We start from the raw sequence: 24,898 nt of genomic DNA, 5'->3' as shown, positions 1-24,898 counted from the left end.
TCTTCACATGCCTGATGCTCTAGAAAGCCAAAGAGGGCATCAGATCCTGTCAGTTGTGAGTTGACAGGTTCTTGCTAGAATAGAACTTGGATTCTCTGAAAAAAAGTCCAATGCTCTCAACCACTGAGTCAAGCTCCCTGGGTAAGCCATCCCCAAATAGGAGTTGAAGTGTCATTTCCACATCTAGATACCAGGATAAAGAGTGCGACCTCTAAATCCCATCTGTGAGTTCAGAGCATTCCAGGGGGATCTGAAAAGATCTTCCCAGTACAGGCCCAATACCTCTGAGACTTTCTCATGCTCTTCCCACCCCAGCTTTAGTCTCCTTGATGTTGGCCTGGGCCCTTGAAAACGAAAGAAGTAAAAAGTCCTTGAGAAGCTGTGGCTTTTTGTTTAGCTTCTGATTCTTGGTGGCTTTGAGGAAAAGCTGGATAATAGGAAAAAGATTTTGCACATGAATTTGGGATCCTAGAATTCACATCCAGCAAAGTGGCGAGACTAGGCTCAGAGCTGGAGAGGGGAGACTCAGGTGGAACTTGAGAACTGTGCAAAGCTGCATCCCATTTCCCTTTGCAACTGCAAGAGCGGGAGAGACCCATTTCACAGTTGTGCTGTGTTGTGCTGTACTAGGCTTGGTAATGAGAAAGCACAGGGCCTCCCTTTGTAGCCTCAGACTCCAGCCTCTGCTGTCTCAGTTCCCCAAGCATCAGGAGGGCAGGTGTGGGCTGCCACAGCGCTAGCAGGAACAGGAAGATTTCTGTGTTCTGTTCTCTTCTTCATGGGCTGAGGCTGAGCCTGGAGTCTCCATGTCAGTAGCATCCTTCAAGGCTGTTCCTCTGCAGCTCTGAAACCTTTTTTTTTTTTCAATGTAAACAAAGTTTTTTTTTTCCTTTGAAATAGTGTTCATATAGCACTACAGCTAGGTAAACAATGTGACATAGTATAAGTCATCTCAAAAGACAGAGTTTTGTTTTCTTTGCTGTTTTTTAGTGAGCTTTTTAAAAGATGCAGCCTATTCTAACAGGATAAATATTTTTAACCATTTCACTTTGAGTTAATGATGGCTCACAAATGAGCAACACTCCTCATTGAGGAAAACAAAGAGCTGTTGTCCACAAGGGACAGCTCACTCACCCAAACAAAAAGAGTTGTGTAAAAATCACTAACTGTTCCCATATTAAACCTTGACCCCTGGGGAGATGCCTGGGGAGGTTCACTGTCAGAATATTCAAGTCCTGGGGCTCCCTCTAGAGGAACGACTTGAAAACCTTCAAAACTTCATTTGGAAATAACAAGAAAAATCTGACTTTACCTAAGCTATAAAATTTTAAAGCTGAGAGGTAACATTTGAACATTTTTAGTTGGAAACCTCTCCGGAAGGTGTCATGCTCTAAAGCACCCATGAAATGGGCACAGCCAGTGTCCTTGCTACTCTTCCAGTCCTTTCTGCACAGCAACACAGGGACAATCATCTCCAGTTTCTGAATGCAGTCAGCTGTGAGCCTTGCTCCAGTCTGCAACAGCTAGCTTTCCTCAAGGTCTTAGGGAGAGCATTCTTAACATTTTCGCTCACCTTTGGCCCTTCTTCCTCCCTCCTTCCTGTCCTTCTATTTGTCTGTGCTAGACAAGGTTCTGCCATTAGACTGTCACCCCACATCTGAGTTTCTTTTCACAGGATTAAATCACCAAATCATATAAAGTGACATCCCCTGAGATGACAGCTTGTTTCCATGTCACTTCCATGTGGCTGTTCTCTTGAGAAAGGCTCTCAATGCACAGCCCAGGCTTAACACAACCTACAGCCCTCCTGCCTCTGCCTCCCAGTCCATGCTGCTTTCATCTGAAAAGAGATTAAAAGCTCAAATTTCAACATTTCTCCCTCGTACTGAAAGCTTCTCTCTTGAGGATGCTCTGATAATTTACTGGACTAGGATTGATTCCAACCAGTTTGTCTTTGGGTTGGTAAAAATTTTCACTGAGTTCATGGACTTCATTTCTTCTCTTTGAGAGTCTCTGAGAACCTGTTTCTTATTTTGTTCTTCAGGGCCCAAGAGTCCAGAGATTAGAAATGTACCAAAGGTATAGATTGTAGCAAGAAACCTTGTCCCATAAACTCAGACCTTAAAGGAAAGGCTAAGGATGACTTAGAAGTAAAGTATTTTTACACCCTCTTCATGGGGAGAATAAAAATCAGTAAGATAGACGGAAAGAAGACACTAAAGAAAACAGAGACCTGCCCATGAACCTTACAGGTACCTGTTGGTTGGGGTTCTCTGTGAGCTTCTAGCCCCAACATCATCTCACCTGGATGTTCTACTAACATCATGCCTGGTTGAGTTACAGTTGTTTAAGATCAGACATAGTACCAGTGTCGTAGTCAATGTTCTATTGCTATGAAGAGACACCATGACCATGACAACTCTTACGAAGGAAAACTTTAAATTGGGACTGGCTTAACATTTTCAGGGGTCTAGTCTATTATTGTCATGGTGAGGGGCATTCAGGAAGCCATGGTACTAGAGAGATAGCTGAGATTTCTACAGTCCAATCAGCAAGCAGCAGGAAGGGAGCAAAGACATTGGCCTAACCTGACCATTGTCAGATTCTCCTTTTGATCCCAAGAAACAAATAGATTTAGGTCTGTGGAGATTTCCAGACAAATGTGGTGGTTAGACCCTGTAATTCTAAGACCCTGGAGACAGAGAATCTGTCATGGTGAAGACCACCTTCAGCCCACAGTGAGACCCTCAAACACACACACACATACACACACACACACACACACACACACACACACACACACACACACACAACTAAATAAAAAACAACAAGAGCCTGAAGAAATGGACCACACCTTGATTATATAACCTTCTGGATACCCTGAGGGATTACTGGGGTCAGGCTTGTTGCACAATAAATCTTAATAGTGAACAGCACTGATCAATCAATAGGCCTTGACTGAATATAAAGAGAAAGGGGGTGGAGCATAAGCATTCATTGCTCTCTGTGTTCTCAGGGTGGATACCATATGGACAGCTGCTCAACCTGTCATGGTGGACTGTGGCCTCCAATTGTTGGCCAACATACACCCCTTCATTAAGTTGATTCTCTGGCATGTGTTTTAGTAATGGAGAAGGAACTCATGTGGTAGGACATGTACAAATCAGTGTGAAAAGGCAAGCATGTTAAAAGTAGGGAAAGGGTCCAGAGGAAGCTTCATAAACAAGAAAATCTCCAAATTGCAGTCCTTAAGTATACTGTATGTACAACACCAACATTAACAAGTAAAACACACCCAAATTTCAAGGAGAGACATTCTAGGCATGTTGGCACATGTGTGTAATCCCAGCACATGGGAATATGAAGCAGGAGGATCCCTCTGAGTTTGGGTCAGCCAGGATACATAGTCAGTTCAAAGCCAGCTTAGAGTTTGTCTAAAAAGAGGGTTTTTTTTCAGTGAGATAGCAAGTCCAGAATAGATAAACAGAAACGTCCAACAATAGAAGTGTTACTGAGGATGCAGACTGATAGGAAGCTCCCAAAATCCTGGGATGTGGTGTAAGTTGGAAAACATTTTTATGCCAATAAAACTAGGTGTGCCCATCCTCTGTGATCCCAAAGTCACACGGCTGTGTGCACTGCATTAGAGGATCTGCCTTCTCAGACCCAAATCCTGCATTTCAAGATGCAGGAAGCAGAGCCACACTGGCTGCAGGTTGAGTCTGCAGGGTGAGTCCACAGCCATCAGTGTTGGGGATCCCCCTCCGTCCTGCAATTCTTGAGGGAACCAGCTACTAATGTTCCACATTTGGCTCCTCAACACTTGGTTAAATTGTTAGTGAGAACAGGGTGTGGAGTCTCTGGGGCCTGAAAAACATTTGACTGTCATTCTTGGAATTAATCTGCTGTGCACGGCTAAAAGCATCTTCACCCAGGAACTACTAGCCGGTATCTGGGTGACATTAAACATGTACCCTTTGCCTGGAGATTCCCCGGGGTGACCTTAGATTGGTCCCATTTCTAGGAGATAGAATTGGAGGTAGAGCTTAGATTGGCTATGAGCTCCCTGCTTCTGTTCTTTTGGATCATCAGGGTTTCATGTCTTTCCTACAAAAAAAGACAACATAAGAAAACTACAGTTTATTGAGGTTGGAAGCCCACTCTGGCTGGCATCATTGCCATGGCACCATTCTGTGAATGGCATCTAAAACTGGGCTCCAGCATTCATGTGGTAATTTGTGCCAAAACAAGTTTGCTGAGTGATCAAGACAAGCGAGATGAAGAAATAGAAAATATTTGGTAATTTAACATACGATTTTATAGTTTTATGCTTGGAAAGTTGTTATAATCATACAAATATTATTTTAAAATGTTTTATGTGTTCAAACACGTATGGATTAATGAAACAATTAGTGAAACATAAATCTAAATAAAATAAGAAAACTATCAGTATAAGAACTGTGTCTGTTTTGTCTTTAGTCTGTTAGAGACTCTGGGGATGACCTATATTCTGTAGCCCCGTTTAGCTGGGTGTGGTGACAGTGGGTGCTGAGGACCACAATGTATGGACTTTCACTGTTGGTTTCAAGCTCTGTGTCAGGATCCTCTCTGTCCACATAAGGTTTCCAGTCTGGAATATTTGGTCAAGCTCAGACATGAGCAAGGGTTCAGCCTTGTGAATAGTCCTCTGGGTCTGTTGCAGGGTCTCCAAGAATGTGATGGGGGAACGGCTAGTAACGTTTACCTAGTAAACATCTCAATATGGGGAGCATCTGACCCTTAGGAGGGCAAAAGGTAGGAGGTTAGCCTAATTTTCATTGGTCTCATGGACACATTTATTTTACAGTTCATGAGTTTTGCAGCCTCTATGCACAACGTAATTTTAGATGAACATTTAGGGCCTTTGCCAGATTTAGGGGAAACTTTGGTCATGAAGGTGAGGGCGTTTTCAAAATTCAGAGGTAGAGGCAACCCATATACAGAATTTTTTGTCTTCTGATAACAGCAGAGTATGGGTCTTTTGTTTAACAAGAACTGCCATCCATTTGCCTCCTGTTTCTTTTTGTCACTTCATTTCTTCCTGTGTTCTTCTGTGAAGGTGAGGGGTCCCCTCTCTCTAAAGAGGGCCCATGGACACTGGCATTGGCAAATGCATGTCAACTGTTCATAGTGTGCATGTCTTTGCCCTTCTCCCAGTAAAATGAATGGGATGAGGCCAGAAGGTCAGCCCTTTGTGCTGAAGTCCATTGGCTGAGGGACTGGGCCTGTACCATCCTGGGTCGGTGACCCCTGCAACCTAGTGTACCTAATTCCAGGTTGAAGAAAACTGCTCCATATAAACCTCTCCATGTGTGACATTGGACGTCATCAATACTTTCAGGAAGGGCAGAGTGCAGCCACAGTGGAGCCCAGAGTGGAGCCAGAGCCTCCAGCCAGCCCCAGAGCAGAGCAGGATGCAGCAGCCACAACTGCAGAGGTAGCAGCAATCAGGCCTGGGTTCCTGCTTAAGACGGGAGATGAAGCTGCTCACATCCACCTTCTACCACAGCTGTGGGTGTTTCTGTATTGCCAGCCCTGCCTGCAGGATCTGAGCTTTGAGCTCCTGTTGATCAGAACTGGAGGAGCCAGAAACTGGGGAGTTCCTGGAGTACATTTCACCTTATGAGGGTTGGTAGGGTTCTATCCACATCCACGGCTATGTCCCTCCTCTGTTCGGGGGAGTCTGATGACCTGAACTTGGCTGCTGTCTTGGAGTGGCTCCTTTGGGTTATCATCTGGTAGTGGGCTGGCTGGGCTGACGGCTATCATTTTATTAAGTCAGATATAGGTCTGGCCCAGAAGACCTGCCTCATAATGGGTTATTTCAATGTCATGCATCCACTTACTCCAGCTCCCCTCAGGAGGTCCATTACAATGATGGAGATGTAAGTTAATAACAGTTCCTGGCACAAAGTCAATGTATTTATTAGTGTGGTTGTAGCCCCAACTGCTCACAAAAAAGCAGGCCTAACAGGATCAAGTCTTTTGGGTAAATAGGCCACTAGCCTCCTCCAGGGTCACAGTGCCGGAGACATCCATCATAGCCATCCTACTCCACAAAACTCCTTCTGGGCCTGTGTCCATCACCCACAATACTACTCAGGAGTCCTTGCTGCCTCCATCACCATAGCAACAGTAGCACCGACCGGCAGCCACAGTTGCTGCCAGAAGAGGGGTACAGCATGAATGGGCCAGTATGATCAGTGAGCCTATGGGAAGTTGTGTATCATCCCAGGGGCACCAGTAGCTGTTGTCCCAGGAGGGCTCACTTCCCTTCTTTTTTAGATCTTTGACTCGAATCAGTAGAAGTGACAGAAATATACAGAGAGATAAATACATAGAGAAGATTATCAGGGTCCCAACCATACATTCATGCACCTGAAGAGACCATAAGGACCTCAGTCATACATCCTCACCTCCTGCATCACAGTGGTTCCCTAAACAGAAGGTGCCTTCACCAGACTTAACTCTAGAGTGACAAACCAGGCAACTTTCAATTTTGTTCCTTTTGTGGAGTGGAGGTGTCAGATTCTTCAGAAGCATGGGCAGCAAACCATCAAAGGGAATTCATGAGTTTCTGGAACATCTTAGGTTGTACAACAATCAGAGGTCTTGACCTTTACATCCTTTCCACCTCCAGGGGACTCCCAGACCACCAGTGCTTTAAGGTCTGGAGGCAAGATGGAGGTTTGTTACTGGGAGTGGATTTTGAGGCTTCAAAGGCCCCCACCATTCCCAGGTAGCATTTGTTTCTTCTACTTCTTCATCAACACTGGAACTCTCAGCTGTTCATCCCACATTTTCTTGCTCTAAAACTCTGAAATTGAAAGTCCCCATTTAAATATGTTGTTCTTATATGTCACCTGGGTCAACTGTTTAGTCCTTCTCAGTTTTAGCATTCTGGTAATAGAAATAAGAACAAAAACCAAGCTTTCTGAATTTTGTAGATTCTTTGCCAGGGCATGGTAAGACCTAGCTACCTTCATAGTACTGATTTTCAAGACTAAAGTGATTTCTAAATCTTGCTTTTCTCAAGACTGGATTGGTCAACTTGTCAATAACAGATGGGGCCTGCTGATTCTTTTTACTAAGTCAGGTAATTGTGAAGGGCAGGAAAAGGAAGCCCCAAACACCCAAGTGCAAGTTGCTGTGAACTTAGCTTTGCTGCACCTGGAGGCCATTCTGGGAAGAGAAAGCATCCATTCCAGGCAGTCCAATGAGAGGAGGTGATTGGTTTCATCCAGAGAATAGGTTGAGTAGAGTTAAAATTTGCATTTCTGAGAATTCCCAGGTAATGAAGCTACAGGTGCTTGTCCAGGTCACAGTTTCAGAAGTGTTGGTCTAGCATGCCTGACTGGTAAGTTAGGAGGTTGTTCAGGTTTTGATATTTATGGAATTTCTACTTTCCTGAACTTCTAGGAGTACATGGCAAGAAGGCTTGAGTCTAAATGAAGAACTCGTCTTCATAGTTTGCATGGTGGTTAGTGTTTGTTGATCATCAACTTGACAGCACCTGGAATCTCCCTGGAGACACAGCTCTAGGCACCCAAGTGGAAGATCATGTGATTATTAGCTCTATTATATAAGGCATTACTAGATGTAGGTTAGCCTCGGGACATGCTGTGCAGAACTCTTCTGATTAGACTGATTGAAGTGGGAAGACCCACCCTCTGTGGTTGACTGGGACAGTGGACTGGATAAGAGGGATGAAGTGATCTGAAGACCAGCGTCTTCCTCTGCTCTCTGCCTGCAGTCAGTACAACAGCTCTCAGGCTCCTGCTGTCCTGACTTTCCACTGTGGTGCATCTTGCAACTATAAAACAAAGTAAACTTCTCTCCCTTAACTGTTGCTTTTGTACACATATTTAATCCCAGCAACAGAGAAGTGACAAAGCCAATCAACTGTCACTTAAGCTCCTGAACATCCACAGGAATCTCAGCCAGGAGTTATACCCTATTGTCCAGGAAAACTGGAAATTTAGGGGAAGAGACACTCTTTCACCATGCTTCTCCATTCACAGCATTTTATGGGAACACAGACACTCAGAGACAGAAAGTGGTCAACTGCAATGGAACTTAAAGGACATAGACCCCAATGACATGGTGGATCCCATGAGTCACGTGGTAGATCCCATGAGTCACATGATAGATCCCATGAGTCACATGGTAGATCCCATGAGTCACGTGGTAGATGCCATGAGTCACGTGGTAGATCCCATGAGTCAGATGGTAGATGCCATGAGTCACATGGTAGATCCCATGAGTCACGTGGTAGATGCCATGAGTCACATGATAGATCCCATGAGTCACATGGTGGTTCCCATGAGTCAGATGGTAGATCCCATTAGCTCTGCTTCCTAAGCCACTGTGTACTTATCTCCTTTTTCTCTGCTACCTGAATCCAGCTCCATCTTGCCTGAATCTTTCTGCCATGTGTCATGGTATTACCACTTTGATTTCCCATGATTCTGTGCTTTTCCCTTTGTATTCTGATGGCCATGGTGCTTGTTCAAAAACCACCAGCTATGATGGATTTACTCCTGGTGCTATCCTATAGCCACATAGTTGAATTCAATCATTAACTTTAGTGATTTGAATTCTGCTGTGCCTAACATTAGCTCTTGTTCACATTCAGAGGACAGAGCCTTTGACTCCTTTCTATCTTTGAGGGGAGCCTTTCAACTAGGCTTCTCTGCCCCTGCACATAGAGTATCTATGTCCCCTTTCAAGTACATAAATTCTATAATAACCCTCCCTCCAATTCAGTTGGTTTCATAGCATGAAAAACCAGGGCCAGGCTGTTTACAGATTCATTACTTCCTTACCTTGTCCAGTACAAAGACTGCAGCACTGTATCAGGTGTGACACATGCTATCATGCTCCCTGGTGCCCCTGCCCTCCCCAGTCATAGTCCACATCCCAGTGTGAGCCCCCAACTCCATCTATCAGACTGCCCTCATTTCAAAGTCCCCAGTTATAAACTGCCAGAACTCTAGCTCCTACTGCTGACCCACCCATTACTCCCCAGTGTGGAAACTGCCACTCTTGCAGCGCCTTCTCTGTGAGGTTTGGGTCATGAATCCCACACTTGGGACAAGATGAAGCTCCTAAGCCTGCTGCCCTCCTTCATGCCTGCCTGCCTCTGCACATTCTGATGCTTCAGACCCAAAGCTCACCCTGGGTGCCTTTTCCTCCTATTTTCTCAGTTTAGTTCTCAAGACTTTTTCAAATATACTTTCCTGTAAAAGGAATACTTATCATCTCAAATCTTGGAAAACATAAAGAATCATGGACAAGAGCAACTGTGATTAATGGCTTCTTCTGATTTATTTTTGCAAGAAATTTCTATGTGGATATATTCAGTAGTCACAACTGTAAGTAGTTTGTATATAAATGTGTGTTTGAATTTGTTTGTTTAGTCCTTATCCTGGTAGTACCTTTCGTTTCTTTCTTTTCTTCTAATTAACGTAAGACTACAATATTTTAAAATGTAATTTTGACAATATCTCTAGTTCTTCTTTTGGGATGGAATTTCAGGTTGGAAATGCTGGCACCCTAGGTCTTTTTAGGCTCTTAGTGTATCTGTAGCAAGGCTGTTATCCAGGAAGGATGTAGAAATTGACAAACTTCCCAGAGGATCATGAATATTTACATCTCAATAACCTCCCTGTAAGTCACAGAGTTTTGCTTGGCCGTCCATCATTTAATTCAGCGTCTGTATTTCTGTGATTAGGCTGCATGGTTTTCTACATTTCTCAAGGATATGTGTTCCTTCTTCTGTGCACTGTCTTTGAACGTCCTGTCAGTTTTCAGTTGTCCTGTGTAGCCATTCTCAGTGCTTTAAGGAAACACCTGCTCCCTGAGAAGTTCTTCAGACAGGTTTGCTCTGCTGGGGACATCTTAGCATTGCAGGAGCCCATTGCTACTGAGACTCTCTATTTACATTAAACCGTTCAGTCTTGTCTCCCTCTAGTGGACAAGGAGCAAAGTGCACCCAGCCAACCGCTGTGCATGAGGTCTGTGCCAGGGATTTAATACTTTACTGATCCACCAATGAGGATCCCTGCCCAGTGGACTGTAACTGGACATGGCTATCATCAGAGCAGTTTGTCAGCATTTCATGTAAAACAAACAGGGACTCTAAGCTCTTGGATAAGCCTAGGGAATTTTGTTGAGGTAATATTAAGACCTACTTTGGAAAATCCACACTTGCATAGCTAGAGATTGAAATATTGATGCCAATTATTTGCTCATAGAAACAATATCAGATGCTTTTCTTTTACATCAAAAACATCATTCTTTGAAAACCTTAAAAAATTACATTTATGGATTCATCTGGCGCTTTATTAAATTCTCTAGCAAATACCATAGCGCACCTTCTAACAGTAGAACACAAAAAGATACACCTACTAAGACACAAAGAAAGATTCATCTTTTACATTAAACATAGACACACGAGTTAAACCAAAACCAAGAACTTTTGTCAACTGTGCTATACTCTCAAGTTATTTTTCCTTTTTCCTAGTTTGGGTTTTTCAGTTTTGCTATAACTATGTACATACATACACACATACATACATTCAAACAAACATACATACACACAAACAAACATAAATACATACAAACAGACATACATACATTCAAACATACATACTTAATACATACATACATACATACATACATACATACATACATACATACATACATTAGTTAAGTTAATACTGTCACTGAGGTTTCAGGCCAACCAGAGTTGAGAACATTGCTTTTCTGCTGAACTGGAAGAGGGAGCTCATTCTGTCTGTGGAAGAGATTGCCGGCTGCAGCCTTAAGACCGGTTCAGCATCTGAGTGTCAGGATGCTCAAGGACTCAAAAACTCTATCTTATCCCCACCTCTTGATTTAGAAATGCTGAAAGCTCTTGCTGTGATCTCTAGCTAGAACTTTCTCTCCCAGTGCAGGGGCAGCCCATGCTCCACTTTCTCTTTGGACCACACATAGCGTTGCTGACCCTTGAGATCTCATAAGTGAGCAATCACAGTGCCCTCAGTGTCCTTCTGAGCCACGCTGTGCTCTGGTTCTGCTAGCAGAGCTCACAGGAGCCCCAGGTACCATTTTATTTCCTCCTCTAACAGCAGACCGGAGCTGTACTATGCAGCTGTGAGGACCATTGCCATGACCCTCCACACAGGTTACATCCTGAGTGGGCCTCTCACTGTGCTAAGTGCCCTATGAGTTCACACGGCTGAAATTGGTAAATAATCCAGCTCTTTGGTGAGTCACACACCAGTGTTCTCCCAAGAAACATAATTCCTCTTCTTCAAAAATCCATCAATGTGAATATGAAGGTTTCCTGAATTGAAAATTGTAGACTCAGCATGCAAATTATTGACCCCCTTCCCCACCACCCCTGCATCCAGAGCAGACTTCAAAAGATCAGTTTCCTTGCATCCACTTTGAGTTGTTGGTCCTACTCACATGTTGCCTCATTTAACTCCATGGGAGTTGTAGGTCTTCACCTGTGGCTGTGAGCCTCTGAAATGGTCACTCCAAAGGCCTCACCTGGTCTAGTTTCCCAATTCATTCCTCCGAAATGTGTCTGTAACTCAGATTATTCTTAGGTCATTTGGCAAAAACAGACAAACAAACAAAACAAAACAAAACAACAAGAAAAAGGATACAAACTATGTTAGGCTTTACTGTAAAAACATGGGAGCCATTGCTAGGTTTGTTCAAAAATTCCCACCTCAACATTACAAGCATATAATGAAACTGTGTTGTTTCTATGGTATTTTAATAAAAACCCATAGGTCTTAAGACTGCTCTAAACATTTAGAACTCTCAGTTACAAATGTGGAGGCAATTAAAATCATTTCTATAAAACTGTTAACATTGTTTACAGCATACAAGTTTTAATGCCTCTTAATAGTACATTTTTTTTAAATAGAACAAAAGGGTTTATGGAGACAGAGTGACAGCATATTGTTAAGTTGGTACTTTTAAAAGTAGATGTCTTAATTATGGGAGATATTTTAAATTTAATTACTTTTACGTCTCTCTCTCTCTCTCTCTCTCTCTCTCTCTCTGTGTGTGTGTGTGTGTGTGTGTGTGTGTGTGTGTATGCTCACATGTGGTTACATGCACATGAGTACAGGTGTTTATGGAGCCCAGTGGTGTCAGATACCCTGGAGCGGGAGTTACAGAGGTTGTGAGGCACCTGAAGTGGGTGCTGGTCCTCTGGATGAAAAGTAAGTTCTCTTCAGGGCCGATGCATCTCTCTAGCTCCCCATGGGAGGTATTTTTTTTAAGGATTTAAGTTGAAAGTCTTTTTCTACCATGATTCTTTGCCTGATGTTTGCTGTATTTTCAGATTACCAGAACATGCAAAGCCATGACAAAGTGGATTCCATGTTGGCTCGCCAGGAAAGGCTACACCAGTTTCTGTAGATTAGAGGTCTCGGGAAAAACTTGTGAAATAAAGTGCAGAATACTGAAGTCCTGAAAATGATGAAGATCCAGGGGTCCACGTTGGAAATCACAGACAGAAAACGCAAGGCTTGGAAGTTTTCTTCAGCTCTGTCCACAAGTTTAAAGGTTTCATAGTAAGCACGGTAATGTTGGGGAGAAAAATCATCCCACAGATAAAGATAAAGGCTTTCAGAAGGAAGGAATCCCATTATTTTGTTTGTCTTCTCCTGAAATTTTCACCCTGTGGCTGATGGATATGGACAAGGAGCCTGTAAAGAGAAGCCTGAGGAACATCAGGGAGACGCAGCTTAGTGACTCCCTCGAGGCCTGCATTCTCAGATCAAAGATCCCAGGCTTCCCCACACACATCTTTTGATTTTATATTTTTCCTTTTGTATTGGTTACTTTATTTACATTTCTAATGTTATCTCCCATCCTGGTTTCCCCTCCACAAGCCCCATCCCACCCTTTAGCCCCATGCCCCTGCTCCCCCACCCACCCACCCTCTTCTGCTTCACTCTCTAGCATTCTCCTAGCTTGGCCCCTCAAACCCACACAAAATCTTTAGCTAGTGTCCTCATATGCATACTTTATTCAGTCCTGTTTAGCTTCTACCCACTATTATTAGTTTGCTTAAAAGTAACTAGCAGACACATGGACACACCAGTGAATTGGGGTTTTGAGTAGAAGTAAAAAGACAGGAAATATGATCATTAAAATTTAGGAGGTGATCAGATGAAAGACCTGGCCATCACATGTGAATTAGTCTTTTGCTTAAGGTAGACTCTATATAAGGTGGGAGTAGGAGGTACCCTAAAGATAGACCCCTACTTTCCTGTGTCAGCCTCCATCTATGCCCTCATGTCACTTGTGTCCCTGTAGTTTCCTCAGAGCTCTGTGAGGTGCCTCAAATCATGACTCTCTCTGCTGCTGCCTTTCAGGTCACATTGCTACCTAGATCAGAACAACCCCAGACCACTATTCTGAGACTAGATACTTTTTCTTACGGCCTTAGACCTCCCATACCTACTAGATTCTAAATCCACAATGAAACAAATTGACCCTAATGGGACACAAACTTCAGAAATCATTATCAGTAGGAGTAACTGTGGTTAAGAGCACAGAAGGCCACCCAGGAACATCTCTCAGAAAAGACACACATTCCTAGAAGGAATCTCCTTAGCCTCTGCCTCCAATCTCCACATGAGTCAGTGTCTTGGTTACTTCAATCCAGAGCATGAGGAACTTGACTTCCATTAGACTCATCTCTCACCTGTCACTGCTGTGTGGATACCGTCTCTCATTCCTGCTTCACGATGCCAACAGTAATAGTGGTGACCATGACCACTTAGACCCTTCACTTCCCTGGCACAGTCCTATGGCTTTTAACGTTTTCATGTTCTTCTTACAAAAGACTCAGTCATTGTCTTCATTTGACAAACCTAGAAATGGGTTAAACAGCCAAACAGCACTGTCCTTCAAGTCAGCTTAAATATCACCCTTTTTAGGAGTCTCTTTGAGATGGTGCCTAAAGGTCTAAGCATCCAGGTTCGAATCCTCTCTTCAGAGTTGTGGCTTTCAGGGAAGATGGAGACATCTACATCCAGTTTTCCTAGTTTTATGGGAAAGTCACTGCTCCTGCTTTCCATGATTCTCAAGCCGGGATGGGATGGAGTGAAGAAAGCTTCAAACACAGGTTCTGGGATATTATAAACACTTGATAATTAACTCATGTATCATTTGCTCAGCAGGAGGTGCCCCTTTAATCTGCCAAGCTCTCCTTTAGCCTTAATCATTCTTCTCCCTTACATTCTGTGCAGATGCATAGGATGTTTTTCTCATTGTGGATCTCACTCAGCTAAAGTGTGCTGGATGAGGTAGGTAGGATGAGGTCCTATATCTACCAAATGACTATGACTCAGACCACGACCTTAAATTGATTTAGAGTCAAACATTTGATGTTGTATACATTACAGATGTAGTATATTTTTCTTGGTTTTGTCCTCAGAGAGAAGTGTGGTGAAATGTAATTCCAACCAAAATTCCAACCATGCAAGAATGCTTCATAAATTAATGGTTCCTGTATAATTAAAAGAAACACTATACTTTTAATTTAAAATTTATTTATTTTATATGTTTAGGGTTAGAGGCATCACTGTAAACATGTGGAAGTCAGAAGTTAACTCATGGGAGTTTTTTCTCTCCTTTCTACATGTGCATTTTCAAATCGTGTGTACATGTCTTTGTGTGTGTGTGTGTGTGTGTGTGTGTGTGTGTGTGCCCGTAAATTTGAGCACACTCATACATATGCATGTAATTAATACTATTCTGAATATAAAAAGAGCATTTATTTGAGACAGTGCCCTATGGTGGGTTCAGCACTTATTGAGTAAAAGTTTTTGTTGTCAACTTGATGATGCTTTACAAGGATGATGGGGATTCAAACTCTGGTCCTCACATTTGCATGACAAGAGATTCCCTAACTGCCCCTTCTCCCCAGTACCCTACAAGTACATTTCATAAGCTTCCTATGTTTACTATATGATTAGTAGATAGAGATTCAGATTCTATCCATTTAGATTAAGTTGTATGTGTCTTAGTGATTTTTGAGAACATTAAGAGGTCCTTAGATGCCTGGCAGTTGTGGCTCATCTCTTCAATCCCAGCACTCGGGAGGCAGAGGCAAGTGGATCTCTGACTTTCAGGCCAGCCTCGACTATGACCTTGTCTTCAAAACAAAACAAAAGAAAGAAAGAGAGAAAAAAAAGGAAAGAAAAAAGAGGTCGTCAGAAACAAGTCTGCAGACTGCTGCCTTCGGCTAGCATGAAGTCTCCTGAGGAGATCAGACTCCTGATAATTTGCTATAATCACGAGGTACTAATAATAAACGAGAGCCACTGTTAGTAACAATGCTGATATTAATTAGTGAAGCCAAGCACTGGGTTCTGTGGTGTACATATACACAAGCACACAGGCATGCACAAACACTCACACGCTCATAGGTGAACAAATACATATTTACTCCAAATTGTTTGGAACTAGAAAACCTTTTATTTTTCCCCAGAATGTGGAATATGTGCATACCCAGGAGACCTGGTAGAACAGAACCCTCCTGGAAGTGTCCCAAGGAAGCTTTGGAGACATTGGACACTTGCATGGTGCAGCCCAGCTCCCGCTTACTCTGGTGTCAGGAAGGTGCAGGCCAGCCAAGCTGGGCATCTGCATCTTGTGCATGCAGGCCAGTTCCACAGATGGTTCAGCTAGTTCTGGCCATGCATTCTTCTTGGCCTGAATCCTTTTTGGAGAACTGGTCTTCCATGGTGTTAGCGCTCCCAGGGACCTCCATCAGCCACTCCTCAGAATCATCCCGGTAAGGCTTGTAGCCACAAGGGCATCACTACTGGCCATTCACCTCGTCCTATATGAGGTTGGTCCTCTTCTTGGGATGGATGCCCTTAAAGCTCACCAACTGCTACCAGCAAGGGAGAGCCCTTGGCCAGGCAGTGGCTTCCTGCGGGGAAGGCCTGTGACAGGCTCCTGCAAGCACACTACCACCGCCTCCTCCATGCCTTGGTCAGCAGCTTCCACAGCTGGTTGATGAGATGTTCTGGGTTTTCCCACTCCAGGGCACGCAGCTCGGCCTCCAGCAAGGCCCTGGTCTGGCACAGCACCATCGAGGGGTTGCTGTCAGAAGCCAGCAGGTTGCCCATGTCGAACTCCAGTTCTAGCTCCTTGTGCACCATGATGTGCTACAGCTTCTCTGCTTCCTCCTGCTCTTCCTTGGCCAGCAGCACCTCTGCATTCTGACCCTCCATGGCTCTCGCTTGGGTCTCAGTTCCCTCATTTTTGGGGATTTTAACTTTTAAGAATGGACAGAAAGTTTTCAGTTTGATGTTTGCCCTATACCTGAGCACCTATGTTGCCAGGAAACAGGAGTTTTCATTGCACAAAATGGAATTGTAAGACAGAGATTTCAGGAAAAAACATGGGTGAATATATTGAAACCATGCCCCCTCCCAAGGCACATTCCATGAAACAACATTCTCCAACTTGCATACATTTAAAGGTGTAGGAAAAAATATTGGCCGCCTGGGAACAGTAAAAACTGTGGGAATTGGACTATATGTCACATGCATGGACCCTGGCTTTATACATTTCAGGGAGAAGAATCTCCCTCACCCAGGGTCTTTAGATTTTTGGCTGTTAACAAAGATGTTCTGTCCATATCAAGGCTTTAACCAACTCTCCCTCTCCTCAGCAACTGAGTTGTAATGAAGCAGTGAGAACTCTGAAGTTGTGGAAGGAGAGTGTGCGAATGGGTGTTCCCTCGCTCAAAAGTGAGTCTCTGGAAAAGCCACTGCAGAACCTGGTCAGTCTGGGTGGAGGTAGTTAGCAGGTAAGCTATGGCATTTCCCAGTGACATCACCGGTAGTGTCTTCCCTGGAAATTCTCTTGTATCCAGGAGATACTAGAATGTTCTGTGATGTCAGCAGTGTTGTGGTGACACCAACTGCCTGAGCGATTTCCCTTCATTTCCTAATGGGTTCCCGAGGAGGCATGTTCTCCAGGATCCTCAGTCTCTTTCGGAGGGACAATCATATCCATGCAGAGACCAGACCAAGGCAGAGGGAGGCCAGCCTTCTATCACGTTGGAGAACAAGACGAATGGAAAGGTCCTTGAGGAGGTCAAGTGAGTACTGGGCAGGGCAAGGGGAGCTTCCTGGAGGAGGTTGGCTTGAGCTGGTCCTTCCAGGATTAGGACGTATGATTTAGAGCCTCAGTCTTCCTAAATGGCTGACCCAGACACAACAATTTCTGATCATTATTTTGACAGAGAACCAAGAACTGTTATATGTCAAGGGGCTTTCCTTGGATCTCTTTAATGTCATGGGCAGTGTCAAAGAATACCAGGATGTGCCTGTGTAAGAATAACAAAGTGTCTCTCTCAGGATAGGCTGTGGAACCACTTCCTCTCAGCAGTGTCCTGTAGACTACGTGGGTAATTGATGCCAAGAGGGAGACTCTCCTGGTCATATCATGGTCTCAGTTACTTTGTACTTGAACACACGTGACTAGGGATTCAAGATGTTAAGCAGTTTGGACTCAAGGACTTACCTGCCTCACATCAGATATTAGCTGAGAAGGTCCTCCAATTCTTCTTGTTTAGGCCAGCTTTAGAATTTCAGTGCAGAAGAATGGCTATAGGAGGTGTGCTCTATATCTATGATGGCATATGTCACCATATGTCTATGATGGTGGGGAACAGGGACTGATCTGAGTTCAGCTTAAAGATAGCTTTCTTGCTCTGTCAGGAGGTCACTGTATCTGTAGAACTGTTCATCCTCAGACTTCTGTTTTAGAGTAAGCATAGTTTTTCTTGACACTGTGTCCACACATATGCCTGTTCACTGGTGTTTATCTACCTACAGAGTCTGATCAGAAGGCATCATCCCAACCCTCCACGACACCTGTTGAGGAGGAGAGAATGAAGCGTTTGGAGAACCTCAAAATTGCCCTCCACAAGATGCAAAAGGAGAGAGATGAACTCAGGAGAATCCTGGTGGATTACCCAGGAAAGAATTTAAATGACAGGTAGTCACAATGCAAGTTCTGTTAAATCCACATTTCCTCACATCACAGTAGGCTACAACTCCAGGGTGGGCTCATGGTCAAAATCACTTTCCTGATTGCATCAGAATGTGAAGATCAGATGGGAATGAGATGGTGGCACAGGCTATTTTGATTCCTACAAACGTAAATCATAGCCTGTGGCCTGAATTACAGTCTGGGAATGAGGGTAGTAGTGTGTGAGCTCTCATTGTGTGGTTTATGTAGCCTGGACAGTTGTTGGGTTGTGGGAATTTCTAGGTGCTCTGATTATGACCAATCATTGTTGAAATTGACCTGGAGGTGCTTTGGGTTCAATAGGTCCTGTGAAGAGCTGGAGGGGCCTAATCCCTCTTGCTGCCTCACAGTGTGTGACCGGACTGACCACAGGGTATCATTGGTGTTCTCTGATTTTATTCATTGTATTTTGAGATAATTCCACATTCTTGTATTTATTTGGCATTCTAATTGTATGAGAGAGAGAGAGAGAGAGAGAGAGAGTGTGTTTTGTGTGAGTTTCTGTGTGTGTATGCATGTGTGAGTGCATTTGTGTGTATAACTTAAGATCTGGGTATTCTGTGTTCTGATTTGGCCTGAGAATTATCCTATGTCAATTTCCATGGCATGATGATGATGAGGGTGAGAGCCTCACTTTGAACAGTACAACATTTCACATCTGCTCAGGTGGACGCACATGGGAATCTCCTGGTGTGTGTTATAAATTCTTTTCCCTGTAAATACTGTCCATGTTCCTTTGGGTTTTCATGTAGCAATAGATTCTATGATTGAGAATTGTTACCTAAGAACAGGAGAATAGTCTTCATGGGTTTAAGTTGGAGCCTGGATGGTGGCACAGGACCCTCGAATGTTCTTGGCAAGCTATTCTATTTCTTCAAAGCCTGTCAGGGAGCTCAAGCAAATCAGCTCCCTGCTTTTGTTTCCTGGCACTGCTGTCCCCGTGGCCATAATAATAAACTGAATAAATACCAAATGGACCCAGTACCAAGGAGCAAGGGTGTGGCATGTCCTAGGCTGGGGTAGTTCAGGATTCAGTCTAAATTCATGTAATTCTTGAATCCTTCATTCATAATGTTATTTGATCCTTGGACCACGCCCTGCCACAGGAACAAGTTTGAGTCCGAGATGCTCATGATGCAGCACGAGGAAGTGATGACCGACATGAAGAAAATGAGCGAGCAGATCAATACCGCTTTGGTCAAATGTAAAAACCTTACACTGGAAAATGACTGGTACTGGTGAGTAACTTACAAGGTTGTGACCCCAGCACTAGGCAAGCATATGTCAGCCCATTCTTATCTTTGAAATAAAGTGAGGATCAGGCTTTATAGTGTTTGAAGCAGACCAGGAAGCCTGTCTCTAAGGAAGGCTCTAGGGTTTTTACGTCTTGTAGATAGTTTGAACAAATGGAAAGAGACTGTGAGATTCATCAGTCATTGTCCTTCCCAAATAGGGATCCTGTACATAGAAAATGTGTGCACAATGATGGAGTCATCAATCAATCCTGATGCTCTGGGGCTCTGACAGGACACACACACACACACACACACACACACACACACACACACACACACACACAGAGGACACATAGAAAGATTGGCCTCCAAGGGACATTCTAATAAAATGGACATATAAGCACACATAGGGATTAAGTCCTCTTCTGGGAAAAACTTGAATCAATGGTGTCAGGATTTTGAGAAATGCCCTGAGTCTTCTGGAATGTTGCTCTTTTCTCCATTTGACCTCTCTCTAGGTTATGCTCCATGGCTACAGTGAACTTGGACTATAATCTGGGGCTTTCTTCAGATCAGGATCCTAGAAGGAGGAATGGACTTGGAGAAGTGGGAGGAAGTTGGAGACTGGCTAGGATTCACCATTTTTTCTTTTTGTCTCAGCCGCAGCTTCTGCCCCCTCCTAACTGAGTGTTTTGAGCTGAAGAACAATGCCCAGAGAGCATGGAATGAGTACAAAGGGCTTCTAAGGGATCAGATTGCACTGGAAGAATCCATTAAGGAAACAACAAGGTTCTGTGGGGAAGCCAGTATGAAAATCCATGTAACAAGCAGCCTCAGGTAGGATGAATGAAGCATCAAGGGCAGGTTTTCCTGATATCTAAGCAGAAACCAAGTCAAACCAATTTAACCTTTCTCCAAATTATCCAGAAACTCTCCTAGGACTCATCCAGTTGTTCATTTCTTTGCCCATTTACAAAACTTTCTGTGATTCTAGCTTCATGCAAGAAATTGGAGGATTGACAACCAAATCCTCCTGCTCAACTAGAAAATGCATATCCTTAAGGGGGATCTGTTGATCACACATTGCACACTTACATGCCATTATGCTAGAGGGATGCCATGTGGTAGCCGTCTTTGTAGTGCACAGAACTGATTAGAGTTCAGTTCAATTGCCAAAAGAATGGTTATCATTGTCAGTTATGATGGGGCTTGTGGACTTTCTCTCCTTTTCCCCGTACATTGTAAATGGTCCCTTCTGCCTTTCCAAATGGTGGTTCATAGTGACGGAGCTTGAGAAGCAGTGTGTCAGTCCTGTTCTACGTCAGTGTTTTAGTGTTCTTTCCTGGGGCTTCTGTCCTGGAGCTGACTGGATGAACAGGGATGTAAGAAAGGCTTCTCTCAGGGTGAGGGTTTGTGTGAGATATGTGAGGGTTAGAGGGAAATTTTTCTCCAACTCTCTCAACCTCGTGTGCCCAAGAAGTGCATTCCCTACACAGGTTTACTCTATAAGGGATGGATAGCAGTGTCTACGCTCTCACTGACACATTTCCTTTGCCTAATCTGTACTCAACAACTGTGCTTCCAGAAGGATGGCCTCCTCATTCTTTTCTGCTTCTCACTTATGATTTCTGTTCTCTCTCTCTCTCTCTCTCTCTCTCTCTCTCTCTCTCTCTCTCTCTTCTCTCTCTCCCTCCCTCCCTCCCTCCTTTCCTCCCTCCCCCTCTCCATTTCTCTCTGACTCTGTGTGTGTGTGTGTGTATGTGTGTGTGTGTGTGTTTGTGTCGTTGGGCACAGATGTGTGAACATGGTTATGGCTATGGTACACATGTTACATTGGGAGTTGCTTGTTTTAAGTGTTTGCGGTATGGGTGCTTACATATAGAAGTGTGTGTATATGTGTGTTTGTGCATATGTGTGTGTGTGAACACAACAAGTTTCTGAACACAGACACATATTTATATATATTGTATTAGTCTATATGTACACATATAGAAATGTAAAAGAGAGAAGAAGAGGAAACACAATGTTTCCAATTAGTTTTAAACTGTTCTTAATGGGGTTTTGATTTCTATTGAAATTATTACAGTGGGAAAACTATTCATCAACATTGACATTACTTGGAGAAATCTCAGGAATAGGGTACAGGGATTTGAGGAGAGTCTGCTGTGTGAAATCCATGTACCTGAGTGTGGAAACTGCTGACTCAGGGCTCTTCTGCCTTCTTTGCTCTCGGTGTGCAGTAACACTGGAAGGTCATGTGCTTGTTGTCTCTTCTCAACATCCTGGTTATGTTAATCATTACCTGCCACCACTTTCTTTCCAGATTGGCCTAAACTTGGTTGAATATACATTGGCTTTGGAGTTTGCTCTGGAATTTGTTAATTGAAAGATTAATTTGCTTAGAGTTGAATCTGCAGGCAGAAGATGTCCAGGAGTTATGCTGAGGTGGAATCACATCTTTGCTACAGACAGAACCTTAGGCTCAAAATAGTCCACAGCACTCACCCTGTGTTGGGTCTGTGGCACTCTTAACTATTGTTATTCAAAATCATTTGTTCTGAGTGAAAATCATCTGTAAGGAGGGTTTAGAAAAGTGATGACCCTAAGGCATTGCTGGAGGTGTCAAATGGGTAGCCCTGTGAGAAGCCATGCACAACTCTTGTGAAAGTTCAACCTTTGACACAGCGATTCCAGAACAAGAAGTAGGTGTCAGCAGAGAAACTGTGGCACATTAGTGTTGTAGTGGTTCACCTCAGAGCAGCCATGAAGCAAAATTATCCAGATGTCCATCAGTCAGAAAGTGAAAAGGTACAATGTTGTCCAGCATTTCCATGGACTGTGGCTGAGTTTGATTATACCTGCTAGCATTTGACTTTGAATCAGTCAGCCTTATCTCACTCGAATTATATCTGATAGCATCCCAGTCCAAGTTTTACCTTGGATTGTGGTTATGGAGATTTCCTAGCTGTTTGTGCGGGTAGTTTGGCTCCCCGGTCAGGTACTGTATCCTAAAGGGTCCTCATATTGAAAAATGCAGCTCACTTTGCATGCACTGGGAAACAGTGAGCAGAGGACAGAAGAGGCTCACCTGCCCCCACCCAGTGCTCTCTTGCCTGAAATCAGCCTCCTGTGCACAGCCTTGTGACCTTGCTAAGCAGTCTTGGCTAAAGGCCTAGATGTCACATTTCTAATTTATGATTTTCAGGGGAATATACTTTATTGGCTGAGCTGTCTTTAGCCTATGCTCACTGTGTACTTACCCCATTCCAGGTTTTTTTTTCTTATGCCACAATAGTAGACTGGGTGATCTCTTCTATTACCATTAACTGGGAAACTAAGCACATTCTGAAAAATACTCTGCTTGTATGTGTGAACAAATATATTTGGGTGAGTTCAAAGGTGTGTCTGTCTGTCTGTCTGTCTGTCTGTCTGTCTCTGTATACATGCCTGTCTCCATGGACAATATCATCTTCTAATGACCAGGATGAGGAGAGAATGTAGGAAAGTCTGTAGGACGCCCTGAATCAGAACAAACTGTTCACTGAGCAAAAGGCCTTGTCTGAGAAGATGCGGCATCATTTCGGTGTCACTGAGATGATTTGAAAGCACAGGATGAGAGGACCCAAGTAGATTACCTGTACTTATAAACTGTCTTATTGGGTGTGTGACTTTCATCATAGTTATCAGCATCTGTCAGCTAGGAGCAGCTCAGAATATTATTCCTGTCCATTTTAAAAGAAATTCCATCCATGAAGTGTATGTGATCCATAGAGATTCTGGCTATTGTGTACTGATCCCTCCAGTCTGAGCTCTCTTGTATTATCTGAGCCCAGTGCCTTTAAGTCTCCCCACAAATAGTTTTATGATAACCATAAACAAAGGAGTGGTATAGATTATTTTCTGCATGAGTATCTCCTTTAGAGTTCAATGCCTACCCTTGGCAAGATTTCCATGCAGTATATTCTTGCCAAATATAATATCACTTCAGTGTGCATGTACTTCTTGAGATATTGTTTCTCTGGGTCTTTGCAGATATCGAGGTTGTATTTGGACCCCAGGCATATTCCTGCAGTGGAGGAATAATGATAGTCTTCATTTCAGTGATGGACAGGCCTCCAAGGCCTTCCTATTGTTTTCTAGGTTGTTCACATCTCTCCTCAACTGACGTTGAGACATTGCTACATGGTTTTAAAATATAATATATATGGACGATTGGAATTATCTGCTGTTCACTGTTCAATTTTTAGCAGTTTTAAAGCTGGGAAAATATGCAGGCCTGTGGGATCTCTTACCCTTCTGTCCTGGGCATGAGAAAATGACCTCAGATGAAAGATCATCCTGGATTTTCCTGCTGAATTGTGCGCTGTGTATGGGAGAAGTGACATGGCAGGTCCTCACCAGGCCTTTTCCACCCCTAGGTCTGAACACTCCAGCAGACGCTTGCCCATGGCCCAGACCAGGACTACAGCTCTCAGAGACAGACCTGTCCAGCAGGAGCACTGAGGGTGCAAAGATTGAAAACACCTCCCGCATCTCAGTCCTTGTAACCTTTCCAATCTTGGGCTGAATTTGAAAGACCTTGAGATGTGGTATGGAACACGCCTCACGTTTAACCCTTTGACGACTTGTCCATCAACAACCAACCACCCTGTATGAGGCAGGTCTACATTCCTCTTGAAGAGATTTTACCATCTTACCTGCCGTTCTGCTGTGTTTGCAAGGCCAGCAACAGGCTGGAGTTACATGTTGAAAAATCAGCATGAATTGAATGCTGACTAATTTACTTGTTATATTTGGTTTTTAGTTTGAAGTTTGGTTGTTTTATGCATTTGTTTTTATTTGTTTAAGTTTGAAGTTTTTTATTCATTTGTTAACTTTAGTGTATGTAATTAATATTAATTAATTAATATTCCTAAGGCTATATACATTGAACTCATTGACTCCCCAATTTAAAATGTTCTTGAATAAATTAATGTTTGTCTATAAATAAAAATGTGACCTTTAACCCTTCACTCACAAAGCCGTCCTGAGTCGTGTGTGGTTCTTCCTCCTGTAACAGCACAAGTGTAAGGCAACAGTGGTTTTTTGCAAGTCTCATGCAGCGTAGGCTTCATCATCAGTTCACAGCCAGCCAGAGCTATGCAGGAAACTGTGCTCTTGATGTAGACTGTGTGTCATGCTCTGTGGAACCCCCCTTCATGATGAAATATATCCTTGCTTTATCCCTGTGCTCACAAATTTAGCTTCATTTATAATGACAAACAAAGGAGAAACACAGAAGTATTTCTCTAATACATCTAATTGGAAATAAAACAATTCAGTATGGGAATGTAAAATGTTCAGGACACACAGACTTTGATGCCTGTGGATTCCTTGAAATATAGCATCAACTATGACTGCACATTTAATGAATTCCACCAATTGTAGAGGAATGAACATTTTTACTATTTTTGTTGTTGGTTTGTTTGTTGTTATTGATAATGATGTTTTGCTGAGTTCATTTTGATATATATCATAGCTTCTTTTGGGCGGAG

General features: G+C 43.3%; 1 protein-coding gene and 1 pseudogene across 1 annotated transcript; one reads left to right on the top strand and one right to left on the bottom strand.

The window, feature by feature from the left end:
* Positions 1 to 295: 295 nt before the first annotated feature.
* On the bottom strand, positions 296 to 16,434 carry LOC134482261 (ribosome biogenesis regulatory protein homolog; annotated as a pseudogene).
* Positions 16,435 to 17,169: 735 nt separating this feature from the next.
* On the top strand, positions 17,170 to 24,357 carry LOC134482260 (disks large homolog 5-like). Its single transcript, XM_063274948.1, has 5 exons — positions 17,170 to 17,194; positions 17,934 to 18,096; positions 19,236 to 19,367; positions 20,025 to 20,201; positions 23,783 to 24,357. The coding sequence occupies exons 1-5, from the start codon at positions 17,170 to 17,172 to the stop codon at positions 23,865 to 23,867; spliced, it is 582 nt and encodes a 193-aa protein (XP_063131018.1). The 3' UTR covers positions 23,868 to 24,357.
* The last annotated feature ends 541 nt before the right edge of the window (positions 24,358 to 24,898 follow it).

The sequence above is a fragment of the Rattus norvegicus genome, chromosome 15 (assembly GCF_036323735.1).
Source record: "Rattus norvegicus strain BN/NHsdMcwi chromosome 15, GRCr8, whole genome shotgun sequence".
In the NCBI taxonomy this organism is placed as follows: Eukaryota; Metazoa; Chordata; class Mammalia; order Rodentia; family Muridae; genus Rattus; species Rattus norvegicus.
The sequence above is the reverse complement of the archived record's forward strand: the minus strand, read 5'-3'. Positions and strand labels throughout refer to the sequence as shown.